General features: G+C 49.1%; 1 protein-coding gene across 2 annotated transcripts in view; it reads right to left on the bottom strand.

The window, feature by feature from the left end:
* LOC139559160 (peptidyl-prolyl cis-trans isomerase FKBP9-like) overlaps positions 1–17,123 on the bottom strand; it is a 25,663-nt gene extending 8,540 nt beyond the window's left edge. The window contains exons 1-3 of one of the 2 annotated variants that reach the window (XM_071374925.1): positions 17,009–17,123; positions 11,353–11,498; positions 650–839 (exon numbers count right to left, since the gene is read on the bottom strand). In XM_071374925.1, coding sequence (XP_071231026.1) covers positions 650–839; positions 11,353–11,440 — 278 coding nt within the window. In that variant the 5' untranslated portion in view covers positions 11,441–11,498; positions 17,009–17,123. Of the gene's footprint in view, positions 1–649; positions 840–11,352; positions 11,499–16,173; positions 16,525–17,008 lie in introns of those variants that run through there. The other variant, XM_071374924.1, reaches the window with a different exon arrangement.
* Positions 17,124–19,079: the final 1,956 nt, after the last annotated feature.

Here is a 19,079-nt window from a genome sequence, read left to right as displayed (position 1 = left end):
CTCTCCTCTATCATCACCCTCCTCTCCTCTATCATCACCCCCCTCTCCTCTACCATCACCCTCCTCTCCTCTATCATCACCCTCCTCTCCTCTATCATCACCCTCCTCTCCTCTATCATCACCCTCCTCTCCTCTATCATCACCCTCCTCTCCTCTATCATCACCCTCCTCTCATCTATCATCACCCTCCTCTCCTCTATCATCACCCTCCTCTCCTCTATCATCACCCCCCTCTCCTCTATCATCACCCCCCTCTCCTCTATCATCACCCTCCTCTATCATCACCCTCCTCTATTATCACCCTCCTCTCCTCTATCATCACCCTCCTCTCTATCATCACCCCCCTCTCCTCTATCATAGTGTGTGTTAGTAGTGTGTGTTAGTGTGTGTAGTGTGTGTTAGTAGTGTGTGTTAGTGTGTGTAGTGTGTGTTAGTAGTGTCTAGTGTGTGTTAGTAGTGTCTAGTGTGTGTTAGTAGTGTGTAGTGTGTGTTAGTAGTGTGTAGTGTGTGTGTTAGTAGTGTGTAGTGTGTGTGTTAGTAGTATGTAGTGTGTGTAGTGTGTGTTAGTAGTGTGTAGTGTGTGTTAGTAGTGTGTAGTGTGTGTTAGTAGTGTGTGTTAGTAGTGTGTAGTGTGTGTAATGTGTCTCACCTGGAGTCGAACAGTGTTCCGTCCAGCAGTGTTCCGTTGTAGTGGTACCGTACGTAGTCCGACACCTCTACCTTCCTAGAGCAGTTCTCAGGGGTGTAGTACGTCTCACTCTGAACCCCGTCGTCAGGGTTCCACACGTCCAACAACAGAACGTCAAAATTGAGGATGGCGTCTGAAGGGATGACATCACCTGGATTAAGGAAGAATGACAGAGTTACACTTGTTCTCTCTCTTATCCTCCCTCTCTCATCCTCTCTTCTCTTCTCCTGTCTCTCTTATTCCCTCTCTCCCACCCTCTCTTCTCTTCTCCTGTCTCTCTTATTCCCTCTCTCTCACCCTCTCTTCTCTTCTCCTGTCTCTCTTATTCCCTCTCTCTCACCCTCTCTTCTCTTCTCCTGTCTCTCTTATTCCCTCTCTTCTCTTCTCCTGTCTCTCTTATTCCCTCTCTCTCACCCTCTCTTCTCTTCTCCTGTCTCTCTTATCACCCCTCTCTCACCCTCTCTTCTCTTATCTCCTCTCTCACCCTCTCTTCTCTTATCTTGTCTCTCTTATCCACTCTCTCTCATCCTCTCTTCTCTTATCCACTCTCTCTCATCCTCTCTTCTCTTATCCCCTCTCTCTCATCCTCTCTTCTCTTATCCCCTCTCTCTCATCCTCTCTTCTCTTATCCTGTCTCTCTTATCCCCTCTCTCTCATCCTCTCTTCTCTTATCCTGTCTCTCTTATCACCCCTCTCTCATCATCTCTTCTCTTCTCTTATCCTGTCTCTCTTATCACCCCTCTCTTATCCCCTCTCTCTCACCCTCTCTTCTCTTATCCCCCCTCTCTTATCCCCTCTCTCTCACCCTCTCTTCTCTTCTCTTATCCCCCCTCTCTCACCCTCTCTTCTCTTATCCTGTCTCTCTTATCCCCTCTCTCTCACCCTCTCTTCTCTTATCCTGTCTCTCTTATCCCGTCTCTCTCTCATCCCCTCTCTCTACTTCCTCTCTCCCTTTCTCTCTTTCTTTCTCTCAATGTTAGACTCGTCAGATGAACATGGAATGATTTCTTTGAAGGTCCTTAATCACAGTTTATAATCAGGCCAAAGATATTATTTGGGGGAGGGAGGGAATGTGAGAGGAGGGGAAGAGGAAGAGAGGAGGAGGGGTAGAGAAGTTGAGGGTAGTTGTGATTAAATCCATACTGGTGAGTTGACAGTTGTTCTCTCTGCTGACAAAAACCCTCCAACTCTCTGGCTCTCCCTCCCCGTCTCTCCCTCCCCGGCTCTCCCTCCCCGGCTCTCCCTCCCCGTCTCTCCCTCCCCGGCTCTCCCTCCCCGTCTCTCCCACCCCGTCTCTCCCTCCCCGTCTCTTCCACCCCGTCTCTCCCTCCCCGTCTCTCCCTCCCCGTCTCTCCCACCCCGTCTCTCCCTCCCCGTCTCTCCCACCCCGTCTCTCCCTCCCCGTCTCTCCCTCCCCGTCTCTCCCACCCCGTCTCTCCCTCCCCGTCTCTCCCTCCCCGTCTCTCCCTCCCCGTCTCTCCCTCCCCGGTTCTCCCTCCCCGGCTCTCCCTCCCCGGCTCTCCCTCCCCGTCTCTCCCTTCCGGGCTCTCCCTCCCCGTCTCTCCCTCCCCGGCTCTCCCTCCCCGGCTCTCCCTCCCCGTCTCTCCCACCCCGTCTCTCCCTCCCCGTCTCTCCCTCCCCGGCTCTCCCTCCCCGGCTCTCCCTCCCCGGCTCTCCCTCCCCGTCTCTCCCTCCCCGTCTCTCCCTCCCCGGCTCTCCCTCCCCGTCTCTCCCTCCCCGGCTCTCCCTCCCCGTCTCTCCCACCCCGGCTCTCCCTCCCCGGCTCTCCCTCCCCGGCTCTCCCTCCCCGGCTCTCCCTCCCCGTCTCTCCCTCCCCGTCTCTCCCACCCCGGCTCTCCCTCCCCGGCTCTCCCTCCCCGTCTCTCCCACCCCGGCTCTCTCCCTCCCCGGCTCTCCCTCCCCGGCTCTCCCTCCCCGGCTCTCCCTCCCCGTCTCTCCCTCCCCGGCTCTCCCACCCCGGCTCTCCCTCCCCGTCTCTCCCTCCCCGGCTCTCCCTCCCCGGCTCTCCCTCCCCGTCTCTCCCTCCCCGGCTCTCCCTCCCCGGCTCTCCCTCCCCGTCTCTCCCTCCCCGGCTCTCCCTCCCCGTCTCTCCCACCCCGTCTCTCCCTCCCCGTCTCTCCCACCCCGTCTCTCCCTCCCCGTCTCTCCCTCCCCGTCTCTCCCTCCCCGTCTCTCCCTCCCCGTCTCTCCCACCCCGTCTCTCCCTCCCCGTCTCTCCCTCCCCGTCTCTCCCTCCCCGTCTCTCCCACCCCGTCTCTCCCTCCCCGTCTCTCCCTCCCCGTCTCTCCCTCCCCGGTTCTCCCTCCCCGGCTCTCCCTCCCCGGCTCTCCCTCCCCGGCTCTCCCTCCCCGTCTCTCCCTCCCCGGCTCTCCCTCCCCGTCTCTCCCTCCCCGGCTCTCCCTCCCCGGCTCTCCCTCCCCGTCTCTCCCTCCCCGTCTCTCCCTCCCCGTCTCTCCCACCCCGTCTCTCCCTCCCCGTCTCTTCCACCCCGTCTCTCCCTCCCCGTCTCTCCCTCCCCGTCTCTCCCTCCCCGTCTCTCCCTCCCCGTCTCTCCCACCCCGTCTCTCCCTCCCCGTCTCTCCCACCCCGTCTCTCCCTCCCCGTCTCTCCCTCCCCGTCTCTCCCTCCCCGTCTCTCCCACCCCGTCTCTCCCTCCCCGTCTCTCCCTCCCCGTCTCTCCCTCCCCGTCTCTCCCTCCCCGGTTCTCCCTCCCCGGCTCTCCCTCCCCGGCTCTCCCTCCCCGGCTCTCCCTCCCCGTCTCTCCCTTCCCGGCTCTCCCTCCCCGTCTCTCCCTCCCCGGCTCTCCCTCCCCGGCTCTCCCTCCCCGGCTCTCCCTCCCCGCTCTCCCTCCGCTCTCCCTCCCCGTCTCTCCCACCCCGGCTCTCCCTCCCCGTCTCTCCCTCCCCGGCTCTCCCTCCCCGGCTCTCCCTCCCCGTCTCTCCCTCCCCGGCTCTCCCTCCCCGGCTCTCCCTCCCCGTCTCTCCCTCCCCGGCTCTCCCTCCCCGTCTCTCCCACCCCGGCTCTCCCTCCCCGTCTCTCCCTCCCCGTCTCTCCCTCCCCGGCTCTCCCTCCCCGTCTCTCCCTCCCCGTCTCTCCCTCCCCGGCTCTCCCTCCCCGTCTCTCCCTCCCCGTCTCTCCCTCCCCGTCTCTCCCACCCCGGCTCTCCCTCCCCGGCTCTCCCTCCCCGTCTCTCCCACCCCGGCTCTCCCTCCCCGTCTCTCCCTCCCCGTCTCTCCCACCCCGGCTCTCCCTCCCCGTCTCTCCCTCCCCGGCTCTCCCTCCCCGGCTCTCCCTCCCCGTCTCTCCCTCCCCGGCTCTCCCTCCCCGGCTCTCCCTCCCCGGCTCTCCCTCCCCGGCTCTCCCACCCCGGCTCTCCCTCCCCGTCTCTCCCTCCCCGGCTCTCCCTCCCCGGCTCTCCCTCCCCGTCTCTCCCTCCCCGGCTCTCCCTCCCCGGCTCTCCCTCCCCGTCTCTCCCACCCCGGCTCTCCCTCCCCGGCTCTCCCTCCCCGTCTCTCCCTCCCCGGCTCTCCCTCCCCGTCTCTCCCATCCCCGGCTCTCCCTCCCCGTCTCTCCCACCCCGGCTCTCCCTCCCCGTCTCTCCCCGGCTCTCCCTCCCCGTCTCTCCCACCCCGGCTCTCCCTCCCCGTCTCTCCCTCCCCGTCTCTCCCTCCCCGTCTCTCCCTCCCCGGCTCTCCCTCCCCGTCTCTCCCACCCCGGCTCTCCCTCCCCGTCTCTCCCTCCCCGTCTCTCCCTCCCCGGCTCTCCCTCCCCGTCTCTCCCTCCCCGTCTCTCCCTCCCCGGCTCTCCCTCCCCGTCTCTCCCTCCCCGGCTCTCCCTCCCCGTCTCTCCCACCCCGGCTCTCCCTCCCCGTCTCTCCCTCCCCGTCTCTCCCTCCCCGGCTCTCCCTCCCCGGCTCTCCCTCCCCGGCTCTCCCTCCCCGTCTCTCCCTCCCCGGCTCTCCCTCCCCGGCTCTCCCTCCCCGTCTCTCCCACCCCGGCTCTCCCTCCCCGTCTCTCCCTCCCCGTCTCTCCCTCCCCGGCTCTCCCTCCCCGTCTCTCCCTCCCCGTCTCTCCCTCCCCGTCTCTCCCTCCCCGTCTCTCCCTCCCCGTCTCTCCCTCTCCTCCTCCTTTTCTTCCTCTCAATTCAATTCATTTCAAAGGGCTTTATTGGCATGGAACCATATTGCCAAAGCAAGTGAAATAGATAATTTAAAAAAATTGAAATTAACAATAAAAATGAACAGTAAGTATTGCACTCAAAGAAATAGAGATATTTAAAATGCCATGTTATGGCTATTACGCCTCTCTCTCACCCTCTCTCTCTCTCACCCTCTCTCACCCTCTCTCTCACCCTCTCTCACCCTCTCTCTCTCTCTTCCACACACAAATCTATAGAGGAGACACCTACGTATACCTGTCCATACACGCCCCCTCCCCCCATCTCGCATTCTCTCTCTTTACCCGTCTCTACATGTCAAGTCAGGCCACACATTCCTGTTCTAATCTCTCCTCATGCAAAACCAACCAATCCGCTTGATGACCACTTTATAGGCACAACGCCATGCTAATACACACACACACACACACACACACACACACACACACACACACACACACACACACACACACACACACACACACACACACACACACACACACACACACACACACACACACACACACACACACTAATATGGACAAACACACTCCGGCCACTGTGCAGTCTCCCCTGTGAATGAGGGTACCGCCTACAACAAGACTCCTCCTCTCTGGGTTAGTTGTTGGAGGGTTGGTCTCCTCTCTGGGTTAGTTGTTAGAGGGTTGGTCTCCTCTCTGTGTTAGTTGTTGGAGGGTTGGTCTCCTCTCTGGGTTAGTTGTTAGAGGGTTGGTCTCCTAGTTGTTAGAGGGTTGGTCTCCTCTCTGTGTTAGTTGTTGGAGGGTTGGTCTCCTCTCTGGGTTAGTTGTTGGAGGGTTGGTCTCCTCTCTGGGTTAGTTGTTAGAGGGTTGGTCTCCTCTCTGTGTTAGTTGTTGGAGGGTTGGTCTCCTCTCTGGGGTAGTTGTTAGAGGGTTGGTCTCCTCTCTGTGTTAGTTGTTGGAGGGTTGGTCTCCTCTCTGTTAGTTGTTGGAGGGTTGGTCTCCTCTCTGGGTTAGTTGTTGGAGGGTTGGTCTCCTCTCTGTGTTAGTTGTTGGAGGGTTGGTCTCCTCTCTGTGTTAGTTGTTGGAGGGTTGGTCTCCTCTCTGGGTTAGTTGTTGGAGGGTTGGTCTCCTCTCTGTGTTAGTTGTTGGAGGGTTGGTCTCCTCTCTGGGTTAGTTGTTAGAGGGTTGGTCTCCTCTCTGTGTTAGTTGTTGGAGGGTTGGTCTCCTCTCTGTGTTAGTTGTTGGAGGGTTGGTCTCCTCTCTGTGTTAGTTGTTGGAGGGTTGGTCTCCTCTCTGGGTTAGTTGTTGGAGGGTTGGTCTCCTCTCTGTGTTAGTTGTTGGAGGGTTGGTCTCCTCTCTGGGTTAGTTGTTGGAGGGTTGGTCTCCTCTGGGTTAGTTGTTGGAGGGTTGGTCTCCTCTCTGGGTTAGTTGTTAGAGGGTTGGTCTCCTCTCTGTGTTAGTTGTTGGAGGGTTGGTCTCCTCTCTGTGTTAGTTGTTGGAGGGTTGGTCTCCTCTCTGTGTTAGTTGTTGGAGGGTTGGTCTCCTCTCTGGGTTAGTTGTTGGAGGGTTGGTCTCCTCTCTGTGTTAGTTGTTGGAGGGTTGGTCTCCTCTCTGGGTTAGTTGTTGGAGGGTTGGTCTCCTCTCTGGGTTAGTTGTTGGAGGGTTGGTCTCCTCTCTGGGTTAGTTGTTGGAGGGTTGGTCTCCTCTCTGTGTTAGTTGTTGGAGGGTTGGTCTCCTCTCTGGGTTAGTTGTTGGAGGGTTGGTCTCCTCTCTGGGTTAGTTGTTGGAGGGTTGGTCTCCTCTCTGGGTTAGTTGTTGGAGGGTTGGTCTCCTCTCTGTGTTAGTTGTTGGAGGGTTGGTCTCTTCTCTGGGTTAGTTGTTGGAGGGTTGGTCTCCTCTCTGTGTTAGTTGTTGGAGGGTTGGTCTCCTCTCTGTGTTAGTTGTTGGAGGGTTGGTCTCCTCTCTGGGTTAGTTGTTAGAGGGTTGGTCTCCTCTCTGTGTTAGTTGTTGGAGGGTTGGTCTCCTCTCTGTGTTAGTTGTTGGAGGGTTGGTCTCCTCTCTGTGTTAGTTGTTGGAGGGTTGGTCTCCTCTCTGTGTTAGTTGTTGGAGGGTTGGTCTCCTCTCTGTGTTAGTTGTTGGAGGGTTGGTCTCCTCTCTGGGTTAGTTGTTGGAGGGTTGGTCTCCTCTGGGTTAGTTGTTGGAGGGTTGGTCTCCTCTCTGGGTTAGTTGTTGGAGGGTTGGTCTCCTCTCTGTGTTAGTTGTTGGAGGGTTGGTCTCCTCTCTGTGTTAGTTGTTAGAGGGTTGGTCTCCTCTCTGTGTTAGTTGTTGGAGGGTTGGTCTCCTCTCTGTGTTAGTTGTTGGAGGGTTGGTCTCCTCTCTGTGTTAGTTGTTGGAGGGTTGGTCTCCTCTCTGGGTTAGTTGTTGGAGGGTTGGTCTCCTCTCTAGTTGTTGGAGGGTTGGTCCCTCTCTGGTTAGTTGTTGGAGGGTTGGTCTCCTCTCTGTGTTAGTTGTTGGAGGGTTGGTCTCCTCTCTGTGTTAGTTGTTGGAGGGTTGGTCTCCTCTCTGGGTTAGTTGTTGGAGGGTTGGTCTCCTCTCTGTGTTAGTTGTTGGAGGGTTGGTCTCCTCTCTGGGTTAGTTGTTGGAGGGTTGGTCTCCTCTCTGGGTTAGTTGTTGGAGGGTTGGTCTCCTCTCTGGGTTAGTTGTTGGAGGGTTGGTCTCCTCTCTGTGTTAGTTGTTGGAGGGTTGGTCTCCTCTCTGTGTTAGTTGTTGGAGGGTTGGTCTCTTCTCTGGGTTAGTTGTTGGAGGGTTGGTCTCCTCTCTGTGTTAGTTGTTGGAGGGTTGGTCTCCTCTCTGGGTTGGTCTCCTCTCTGGGTTAGTTGTTAGAGGGTTGGTCTCCTCTCTGTGTTAGTTGTTGGAGGGTTGGTCTCCTCTCTGTGTTAGTTGTTGGAGGGTTGGTCTGAGCTTCTTGCAACAGTAATCCGTCAACCAGCTGATTGATCTGATATTCAGTGGCAGCAGCTAGCTCAGCCTGCCCTGTGCAACGTAACAAACAGCTTGGCTCCAGGCAGCGCTCACTTCCTGGTCTGTGATGTCAGAGTGGGCCGATTCCACATGGAGCCGAGACCGCCCACTTCCTGTCCTCCTTCCTATGTGTGTTAATGAATAATGTACACAAACATGCTGTACTCAGGCCTACACACAAACACATCCTCTGTGTGTTAATGAATACTGTACACAAACATGCTGTACTCAGGCCTACACACAAACACATCCTCTGTGTGTTAATGAATACTGTACACAAACATGCTGTACACAGGCCTACACACAAACACATCCTCTGTGTGTTAATGAATACTGTACACAAACATGCTGTACTCAGGCCTACACACAAACACATCCTCTGTGTGTTAATGAATACTGTACACAAACATGCTGTACTCAGGCCTACACACAAACACATCCTCTGTGTGTTAATGAATACTGTACACAAACATGCTGTACTCAGGCCTACACACAAACACATCCTCTGTGTGTTAATGAATACTGTACACAAACATGCTGTACTCAGGCCTACACACAAACACATCCTCTGTGTGTTAATGAATACTGTACACAAACATGCTGTACTCAGGCCTACACACAAACACATCCTCTGTGTGTTAATGAATACTGTACACAAACATGCTGTACTCAGGCCTACACACAAACACATCCTATGTGTGTTAATGAATACTGTACACAAACATGCTGTACTCAGGCCTACACACAAACACATCCTCTGTGTGTTAATGAATACTGTACACAAACATGCTGTACACAGGCCTACACACAAACACATCCTCTGTGTGTTAATGAATACTGTACACAAACATGCTGTACTCAGGCCTACACACAAACACATCCTCTGTGTGTTAATGAATACTGTACACAAACATGCTGTACTCAGGCCTACACACAAACACATCCTCTGTGTGTTAATGAATACTGTACACAAACATGCTGTACTCAGGCCTACACACAAACACATCCTCTGTGTGTTAATGAATACTGTACACAAACATGCTGTACTCAGGCCTACACACAAACACTTCCTCTGTGTGTTAATGAATACTGTACACAAACATGCTGTACTCAGGCCTACACACAAACACTTCCTCTGTGTGTTAATGAATACTGTACACAAACATGCTGTACTCAGGCCTACACACAAACACATCCTCTGTGTGTTAATGAATACTGTACACAAACATGCTGTACACAGGCCTACACACAAACACATCCTCTGTGTGTTAATGAATACTGTACACAAACATGCTGTACTCAGGCCTACACACAAACACATCCTCTGTGTGTTAATGAATACTGTACACAAACATGCTGTACTCAGGCCTACACACAAACACATCCTCTGTGTGTTAATGAATACTGTACACAAACATGCTGTACACAGGCCTACACACAAACACATCCTCTGTGTGTTAATGAATACTGTACACAAACATGCTGTACTCAGGCCTACACACAAACACTTCCTCGTGCGACCCATAGACCCAACCGCCAACTGCATCAGGAGCACAGAGCTACAGCTTCTACCGATGTTAGTCATCACACAGACAAGACAGACCAATGTTTATAACCCTGTTATAGGCCTACCGCAAGCTGTTATAACCATGTTATAGGCCTACCGTAAGCTATGTTATAACCATGTTATAGGCCTACCATAAGCTATGTTATAGGCCTACCATAAGCTGTTATAACCATGTTATAGGCCTACCGTAAGCTATGTTAAAACCATGTTATAGGCCTACCATAAGCTGTTATAAACATGTTATAGGCCTACCATAAGCTGTTATAACCATGTTATAGGCCTACCGTAAGCTGTTATAACCATGTTATAGGCCTACCATAAGCTGTTATAACCATGTTATAGGCCTACCGTAAGCTGTTATAACCATGTTATAGGTCTACCGTAAGCTATGTTATAACCATGTTATAGGTCTACCGTAAGCTATGTTATAACCATGTTATAGGCCTACCATAAGCTGTTATAACCATGTTATAGGCCTACCACAAGCTGTTATAACCATGTTATAGGCCTACCATAAGCTGTTATAACCATGTTATAGGCCTACCGTAAGCTGTTCTAACCATGTTATAGGCCTACCATAAGCTATTATAACCATGTTATAGGCCTACCGTAAGCTGTTATAACCATGTTATAGGCCTACCATAAGCTATGTTATAACCATGTTATAGGCCTACCGTAAGCTATGTTATAGGCCTACCATAAGCTGTTATAACCATGTTATAGGCCTACCGTAAGCTATGTTATAACCATGTTATAACCATGTTATAGGTCTACCATAAGCTGTTATAACCATGTTATAGGCCTACCATAAGCTGTTATAACCATGTTATAGGTCTACCGTAAGCTGTTATAACCATGTTATAGGCCTACTGTAAGCTGTTATAACCATGTTATAGGCCTACCGTAAGCTGTTATAACCATGTTATAGACCTACCGTAAGCTCTGTTATAACCATGTTATAGACCTACTGTAAGCTGTTATAACCATGTTATAGGCCTACCGTAAGCTGTTATAACCATGTTATAGACCTACCGTAAGCTCTGTTATAACCATGTTATAGGCCTACCATAAGCTCTGTTATAACCATGTTATAGGTCCTACCATAAGCTGTTATAACCATGTTATAGGCTTACCATAAGCTATGTTATAACCATGTTATAGGTCTACCATAAGCTGTTATAACCATGTTATAGGCCTACCATAAGCTATGTTATAACCATGTTATAGGCCTACCATAAGCTATGTTATAACCATGTTATAGGCCTACAGTAAGCTGTTATAACCATGTTATAGGCCTACCATAAGCTATGTTATAACCATGTTATAGTCCTAAAGTAAGCTGTTATAACCATGTTATAGGCCTACCATAAGCTATGTTATAACCATGTTATAGGCCTAACGTAAGCTATGTTATAACCATGTTATAGGCCTACCATAAGCTGTTATAACCATGTTATAGGCCTACCATAAGCTATGTTATAACCATGTTATAGGCTTAACGTAAGCTATGTTATAACCATGTTAAAAGCTATGATTTCACAATGTTAGAAGCTAAACACACAGATTACAGGTGCGGCAGGTAGCCTAGTGGTTAGAGCGTTGAACTAGTAACCGAAAGGTTGCTGGATCGAATCCCTGAGCTGACAAGGTAAAGAATCTGTCGTTCTGCATCCCTGAACAAGGCAGTTAAACCCACTGTTCCCCGGTAGGCCGTCGTTGCAACTGACTTGTTAAATAAAGGTTCAATTAAATGTACATAAATACGTGAAAGATGATCAGCTAAGTACATGTAGTTGTTGATTGGAGGAGAGGAGCTGAGATCCATTTTCTCCTAAACCTCACGTATAAAGTTGAATAAGTTCCATTGGGTGTTGTAGACTATGTTCTAAGTAATGTCATACGTTACGTTACGAGCTTACCGTGTCCTTCCTTCCCATAGGCCAGTTGTGGGGGGATGGTGACCAGGCGTCTCTCGTTGACACACATCCCTACCAGAGCTCTGTCCATCCCTTCAATCAGCTGCTTCTTACCCACATACACATTGTAGGTGCTACCGCGGTCATAGCTGCAACGCACGCACACACACACACACACACACACACACACACACACACACACACACACACACACACACACACACACACACACACACACACACACACACACACACACACACACACACACACACACACACACACGTTATGGGAGCTGCCAACATCTCAACCAAAAAAGACAGAAAGAGAAGAAACAAGGAAAACACTAATTTACTCACTCAGTCACTCAGTCACTCACTTAGTCACTCAGTCAGTCACTCACTCAGTCACCCACTCAGTCACTCAGTCACTCAGTCACTCAGTCACTCAGTCACTCAGTCACCCACTCAGTCACTCAGTCACTCACTCACTCTGTCACTCAGTCACTCACTCAGTCAGTCACTCATTCACTCACTCACTCACTCACTCAGTCACCCACTCACTCAGTCACTCACTCACTCACTCACTCACTCACTCACTCACTCACTCAGTCACTCACTCACTCACTCACTCACTCACTCACTCACTCAGTCAGTCAGTCATATGTAGCTCTCTGTCCAGTCATTCGTCATTGCTTGGCTGTGGTGAGACTGTGAATAACATGCCGCGTCACCAGGTCTGAACTACTACACCGGCCAACCGCATCTCAGTTCTTGCCATGCACATTGATGCTTAAGCCTACTGGTCTGGTCTACTTTAGCCCAAGAGTTTACATGAATGAATGACTGAATGACTGAATGACCTATTAATGAGATGTTTAACCTGATCCGTTTGCTGGCCTTGCATGGCCTACACTCACACACCTGGAGGCTATACCTGTGTGTTCATGGCCTACACTCACACACCTGGAGGCTATACCTGTGTGTTCATGGCCTACACTCACACACCTGGAGGTTATACCTGTGTATTCATGGCCTACACTCACACACCTGGAGGTTATACCTGTGTGTTCATGACATACACTCACACACCTGGAGGCTATACCTGTGTGTTCATGGCCTACACTCACACACCTGGAGGTTATACCTGTGTATTCATGGCCTACACTCACACACCTGGAGGTTATACCTGTGTGTTCATGGCCTACACTCACACACCTGGAGGTTATACCTGTGTGTTCAGGACATACACTCACACACCTGGAGGTTATACCTGTGTGTTCATGACATACACTCACACACCTGGAGGTTATACCTGTGTGTTCATGACATACACTCACACACCTGGAGGTTATACCTGTGTGTTCATGACCTACACTCACACACCTGGAGGTTATACCTGTGTATTCATGACCTACACTCACACACCTGGAGGTTATACCTGTGTATTCATGGCCTACACTCACACACCTGGAGGTTATACCTGTGTGTTCATGACATACACTCACACACCTGGAGGTTATACCTGTGTGTTCATGACATACACTCACACACCTGGAGGTTATACCTGTGTGTTCATGACATACACTCACACACCTGGAGGTTATACCTGTGTGTTCATGACCTACACTCACACACCTGGAGGTTATACCTGTGTATTCATGACCTACACTCACACACCTGGAGGCTATACCTGTGTGTTCATGGCCTACACTCACATACCTGGAGGTTATACCTGTGTGTTCATGACCTACACTCACACACCTGGAGGTTATACCTGTGTGTTCATGACCTACACTCACACACCTGGAGGCTATACCTGTGTGTTCATGACCTACACTCACACACCTGGAGGCTATACCTGTGTGTTCATGACATACACTCACACACCTGGAGGCTATACCTGTGTGTTCATGACCTACACTCACACACCTGGAGGTTATACCTGTGTGTTCATGACCTACACTCACACACCTGGAGGTTATACCTGTGTGTTCATGACATACACTCACACACCTGGAGGTTATACCTGTGTATTCATGACCTACACTCACACACCTGGAGGCTATACCTGTGTATTCATGACATACACTCACACACCTGGAGGCTATACCTGTGTATTCATGACATACATTCACACACCTGGAGGCTATACCTGTGTGTGCATGGCCTACAGCGGGACAGGTATAAACCCTTGCCCACATACAGTATTATCAGCCGGTGTATTTAGTAGCAGGAGAGAGAGATCTAGCTGGTACGTCATAATAAAGTAGAGACAGTAGATGCAGCTGGTCTGTCATAATATAATAGGAACTGTTTTCTCTGGAGTGATACGTTAAATCCAGTTATTCTTCAGTTCAGGCTTGGAGCCAAAAGCAGAGTCTCTCTCTCTCTCTCTCTCTCTCTCTGTTTATCTCACCCCCCTCTCTCTCTGAGTGAACATCTCTCTCTCTCTGAGTGAACTGCTCTCTCTCTCTCTCTCTCTCTCTGACTGAACTGCTCTCTCTCTCTCTCTCTCTCTCTGACTGAACTGCTCTCTCTCTCTCTCTCTCTCTCTCTCTCTCTCTCTCTCTCTCTCTCTCTCTCTCTCTCTCTCTCTCTCTCTCTCTCTCTCTCTCTCTGACTGAACTGCTCTCTCTCTCTCTCTCTCTCTCTGACTGAACTGCTCTCTCTCTCTCTCTCTCAATTTCAATTCAATTCAATTCAATTGACTTTATTGACATGGCAAGTTATTATTACTTACATTGTCAAAGTATACATATCGAAAAATTTAAATAAAATATATATGTATATATATACACAAAATATATATATATTTATATATAAATAAATGGTGGGATTAACAGCAATAATAATAGTAGTAGTGGACATGGGATTACCATTAATAACAGCTACAACAACAATATTAATCAGAACAACAATACATTAAAGCAACAGTAGTAGACCAGTGTCAACATGACTGAGAAGACACATGACCTGGTACGAAAGACAAAACAAAACTAAGCTAAATGGGAAATATTATCAACATTACTTTGCATTTTTCACTCTCTCTCTCTCTCTCTCTCTCTCTGACTGAACTGCTCTCTCTCTCTCTCTCTCTCTCTCTGTCTGAGTGAACATCTCTCTCTCTCTCTCTCTCTCTCTCTCTGACTGAACTGCTCTCTCTCTCAAATTCAAATTCAAATTCAAGCTGCTTTATTGGCATGAAAAACATTGTGTCAATATTGCCAAAGCAACAATGTATACAATATACATTGTAATACAATTAAAACAATGACAAATAATAATATAGAATGGCAGTAAATAATAATACAAAATTAAATATAAAAATAGTAACAATAAAATGGTAACAGTCAATAGTCGAATGTTATGTATGGTGTAATGCACCACTACCACCACCACCATCATTAAACTGCTATCATTACCATTACCACCCATACCATTACTATTTGGAATGATAAACAACAATAATAATACTAATAACAATAACAGTAAAAACAATAACAGTCATAATAAGTAAGTTACTGCTTACTATGCAGATGTTATTATTCAGTGTCCCTCAGGCTATGGCAGGCAAATACATATTTGGCTGCAAGAGGAGCCATTGCTCCTTCGCCCATGAGTATTTTTAGTTTTTCCTCTGGGTTTAATAAGTTAAAATTTGGAATAAATGTAGTCATTTCTGTGAATAATGAATCTCTTGGTGAGGAATATTTATCACAGTAAAGGAGAAAGTGCATCTCTGTTTCTACCTCCCCTGTCGTGCAGTGACCACATACACGCTCCTCTTTGGGTAGCCATGTCTTTTTATGTCTGCCGGTTTCTATTGCCAATCGGTGGTCACTCAGCCTGTACTTGGTAAGGATCTGTCTCTGCTTCGAATCTCTGACAGAGTAGAGATATTCAGCCAATTCATATTCTCTGTTTAGGGTCAGATAGCAATTTAGTCGGCTTTGGGATTTTGTTTCGTTTTTCCAATGTTGTAAATATGAGTCCTTTGATTGGTTCATGATTTTGTTTATTGGAATTCTTTGTTTTGAAGCAGTGCTGGTGTCAGCTTGGTTGGTTAGGTCCAACACCAGCTGACTGAGAGGGCTCGTTTCTGGGCTCAGCTCTTGGGTTTGAAGTGCTTTAAATTGCAGACTCGAATTTGGACTTGAATTTAGATGTAGCCAAAATTTTAATGATCTTTTCTGTATTTTCATTATTACTGGAAAGCGGCCCAATTCTGCCCTACATGCATTAGTTGGTGTATTTCTCTGGACTTGTAGGATTTTCCGACAGAATTCTGCATGTAGGGTTTCAATTGGATGTTTGTCCCACATTTTAAAGTCCAGTTTATTGAGTGGCCCCCAAACCTCACTTCCGTAAAGAGCTATTGGTAGGATTACACTGTCAAATATTTTGGTCCAAATTCTAATTGGGATGTTGATTTTGAATAATTTCATTTTTATTGCATACAATGCTCTGCGGGCTTTTTCTTTCTCTCTCTCTCTCTCTCTCTCTCTCTCTCTCTCTGAGTGAACATCTCTCTCTCGCTCTCTCTCTGACTGAACTGCTCTCTCCCCCCTAATTCAATTCAAAGGGCTTTAATGGCATGGGGAACATTGTTTACATTACCAAAGCAAGTGAAATTGATAATAAACAAAAGTTAAATAAACAATAAAAAATGAACAGTAAACATTACAATCTCTCTCTCTCTCTCTGCCTGCGTGGCTGTTTTGGCGACCCGGTAATAAAACACGCACATGAGTTTATAGACGTGCACGCTACTCACTGCATGCAGGAACTGCAGGAAGGTAGAGGGAAAGAAAAGGAAAAACGATACCTGGAGTCAAACTTCTTTCCATCGGGGAACATGCCGTTATAGTGGTAACGGACATAGTCCCCTACTTTCACAGCGCGCCCGCACTGCTCCGGCACGAACGTTTTCTCAATCACGATGTCGTCTAACGGTACCGGAGGGGCGTCACAAGCGGCAAACGCCACCAGAACCGCCAGATAGATCATCCCGTGCACGCACTGGTTCATTTTCATAGCACTATCCTTTACCGACAAAAATGAAGGTGGTTAACCGAGACTTTAACGGTTGCTACTGCTCTCTTTTTCACTCTCTCAGGTTGTTTCGGTTCCTCTGATCTTCTTCCCGGTTCTGTCTTCTTCCCTTGATCCCAGTCCGTTCGGGCTTGAATAGAATGGGCGCAGGCGCAGTAGCACACAGCAGATGTGTTGACGTGGAAACGGCAAATGGAGGGCCTAGTAGTCACGGCTGGAGACCAAATAGACTGCATCATCACTGCAAGACCCCCCACAAGACCCCCAGGACACAAATGTACTACTGTAGAATAGAATACATTGACACATGTAGCCTATATAGGCAAATGCAGTTTGAGGGGATATTACAAGCGGAGCTATGACGGGGTGGAGGTGTGGTGGTGGGCCAGTGTGTAAGTATTTTTCAGGGGATTTTTCTGCCCCCCCCTTTAGCTCTCTGGAATGTCTTGACGTGGCAGGGGAGAGGGGAAGCCGCAGGCTACAGAGACAATTCGAATTAGTGGGTGATAGAATATGCTACTTTTCTAACATATAATCTATAGTAAACATAAAGCCGAACACAACCGAACAAGCACTTTCATGTTGCCTATTGAAAGTTATAAACTCACCATTCACCTGGCCACTTCTCATTGTCTCTGGGTGAAATCAATCACACTCCATTGTGTGGCCATTTGGCATCTGGTATGGGGTGCAATAGTGGAAAACACTTGATCTGTGACTTTGTGACACTCATTTACATAGAGGTTAATAAACTACGGGTTAGTGCAGTGGTCTGGTTTCCCCCAACCAGTGTTACTGCAGTAATTAGGGGAGGTGCCCGGAGTAATCCGGGGAGGGAGAGTTGTGTCGGGATAAGTGGTGGGGGTAGAGGCGGTCCCTGTCTCACGCAAGGCACAGAATAGAATAGAGACGTAGGATTTAGACCATCCGTCCAACCTTTACACATAAACTAAATATTTCAACCTCAAGCACTCCGCTATTCTTCTATTCACGTTTTCAGTTAATACGAGAAATACAGCTTTACGAGTTTCCCGCGACATGAACTAATGCGGGTAGACTCCGCGTATAAATACTACGCTGGATCAGTACACCCGAGAGAAATGGCAGGAGACAGTAGACTACCTCGAGGTGTCTCTCCGGTTGTACGGAGGACTGCTCAGGGACAGCGAGGCCTTCTGCAACCTCAACTGCAGCTCCTGCGAGTGTTCGGTAACGTTATGAAGAGGGCGGGCGCAGTGACTGACGCGGTGCAAACAGCGGCTGCCCGCCTTCAGACAGACCATGCCCAGCCAGGACACCGTGGAGGCGTTCGAGAAACGAGAACCCTATAAATACCCGCAGTTCGCCTCCTTCAAAGTGAGTGAAATCAGTGCTGATCTCCGCCGTATGGAACAGAGGAGCGCTGATCTCAATCTGTAGAGCTGCCTGTCTCTCAAAAAACAACTAAAACTGAATACATTTGGTATATAAAAAAGTCGTTTTTAAATTGTAGTTTATATATTTTTTAAATTAAGTGTTTTTCAATAACTTTTGGAACTATGTAGATGAGTGTACACTCTTACAAAAAAAGGGTTCTGGATAGAACCAAAAAGGGTAATACGGTTCTAAACTCAGCAAAAAAAGAAACGTCCCTTTTTCAGGACCCCGTCTTTCAAAGATAAATCGTAAAAATCAAAATAACTTCACAGATCTTCATTGTAAAGGGTTTAAACACTGTTTCCCAGGCTTGTTCAATGAACCATAAACAATTAATGAACGTTGTTAAGACACTAACAGCTTTACAGACGGTAGGCAATTAAAGTCACAGTTATGAAAACTTAGGACACTAAAGAGGCCTTTCTACTGACTCTGAAAAACACCAAAAGAAAGATGCCCAGAGTCCCTGCTCATCTGCGTGAACGTGCCTTAGGCATGCTGCAAGGAGATATGAGGACTGCAGATGTGGCCAGGGCCCTCGCTTCATATTCGTTGCCAGACCCACTGGCTCCAGGTCATTTATAAGTCTTTGCTAGGTAAAGCTCTGCCTTATCTCAACTCACTGGTAACAATAACAACACCACGTAGCACGCACTCCAGCAGGTATATCTCACTGGTCATCCCCAAAGCCAACACCTCCTTTGGCCGCCTTCCAGTTCTCTGGTGCCAATGACTGGAACAAATTGCAAAATCGCTGAAGTTGGAGACTTACATTTCCCTCACAAACTTTATCAGCTATCTGAGCAGCTAACCGATCACTGCAGCTGTACATAGCCCATCTGTGAATAGACAATCCAATATACCTACCTCATCCCCATATTGTTTTTGTATTTACTTTTCTGCTCTTTTGCACACCAGTATTTCTACTTGCACATCATCATCTGCACATATATCACTCCAATGTTAATTTGCTAAATTGTAATTACTTCGCTACTATGGCCTTACCTCCTCACGCCATTTGCACACACTGTATATAGACTTATTTAAAAAAAAAATGATATATATATATATTGTGTTATTGACTGTACGTTTGTTTATTCCATGTGTAACTCTGTGTTGTTGTTTGTGTCACACTGCTTTGCTTTATCTTGGCAGGTCGCAGTTGTAAATGAGAACTTGTTCTCAACTGGCCTTCCTGGTTAAATAAAGGTTAAATAAAAAAATTATAAATTGCATTGTCTTAGGCGTGAGACGCCTAAGACA

The sequence above is a fragment of the Salvelinus alpinus genome, chromosome 29 (assembly GCF_045679555.1).
Source record: "Salvelinus alpinus chromosome 29, SLU_Salpinus.1, whole genome shotgun sequence".
Classification (NCBI taxonomy): domain Eukaryota; kingdom Metazoa; phylum Chordata; class Actinopteri; order Salmoniformes; family Salmonidae; genus Salvelinus; species Salvelinus alpinus.
This window is presented reverse-complemented; position numbering and strand designations above follow the sequence as displayed.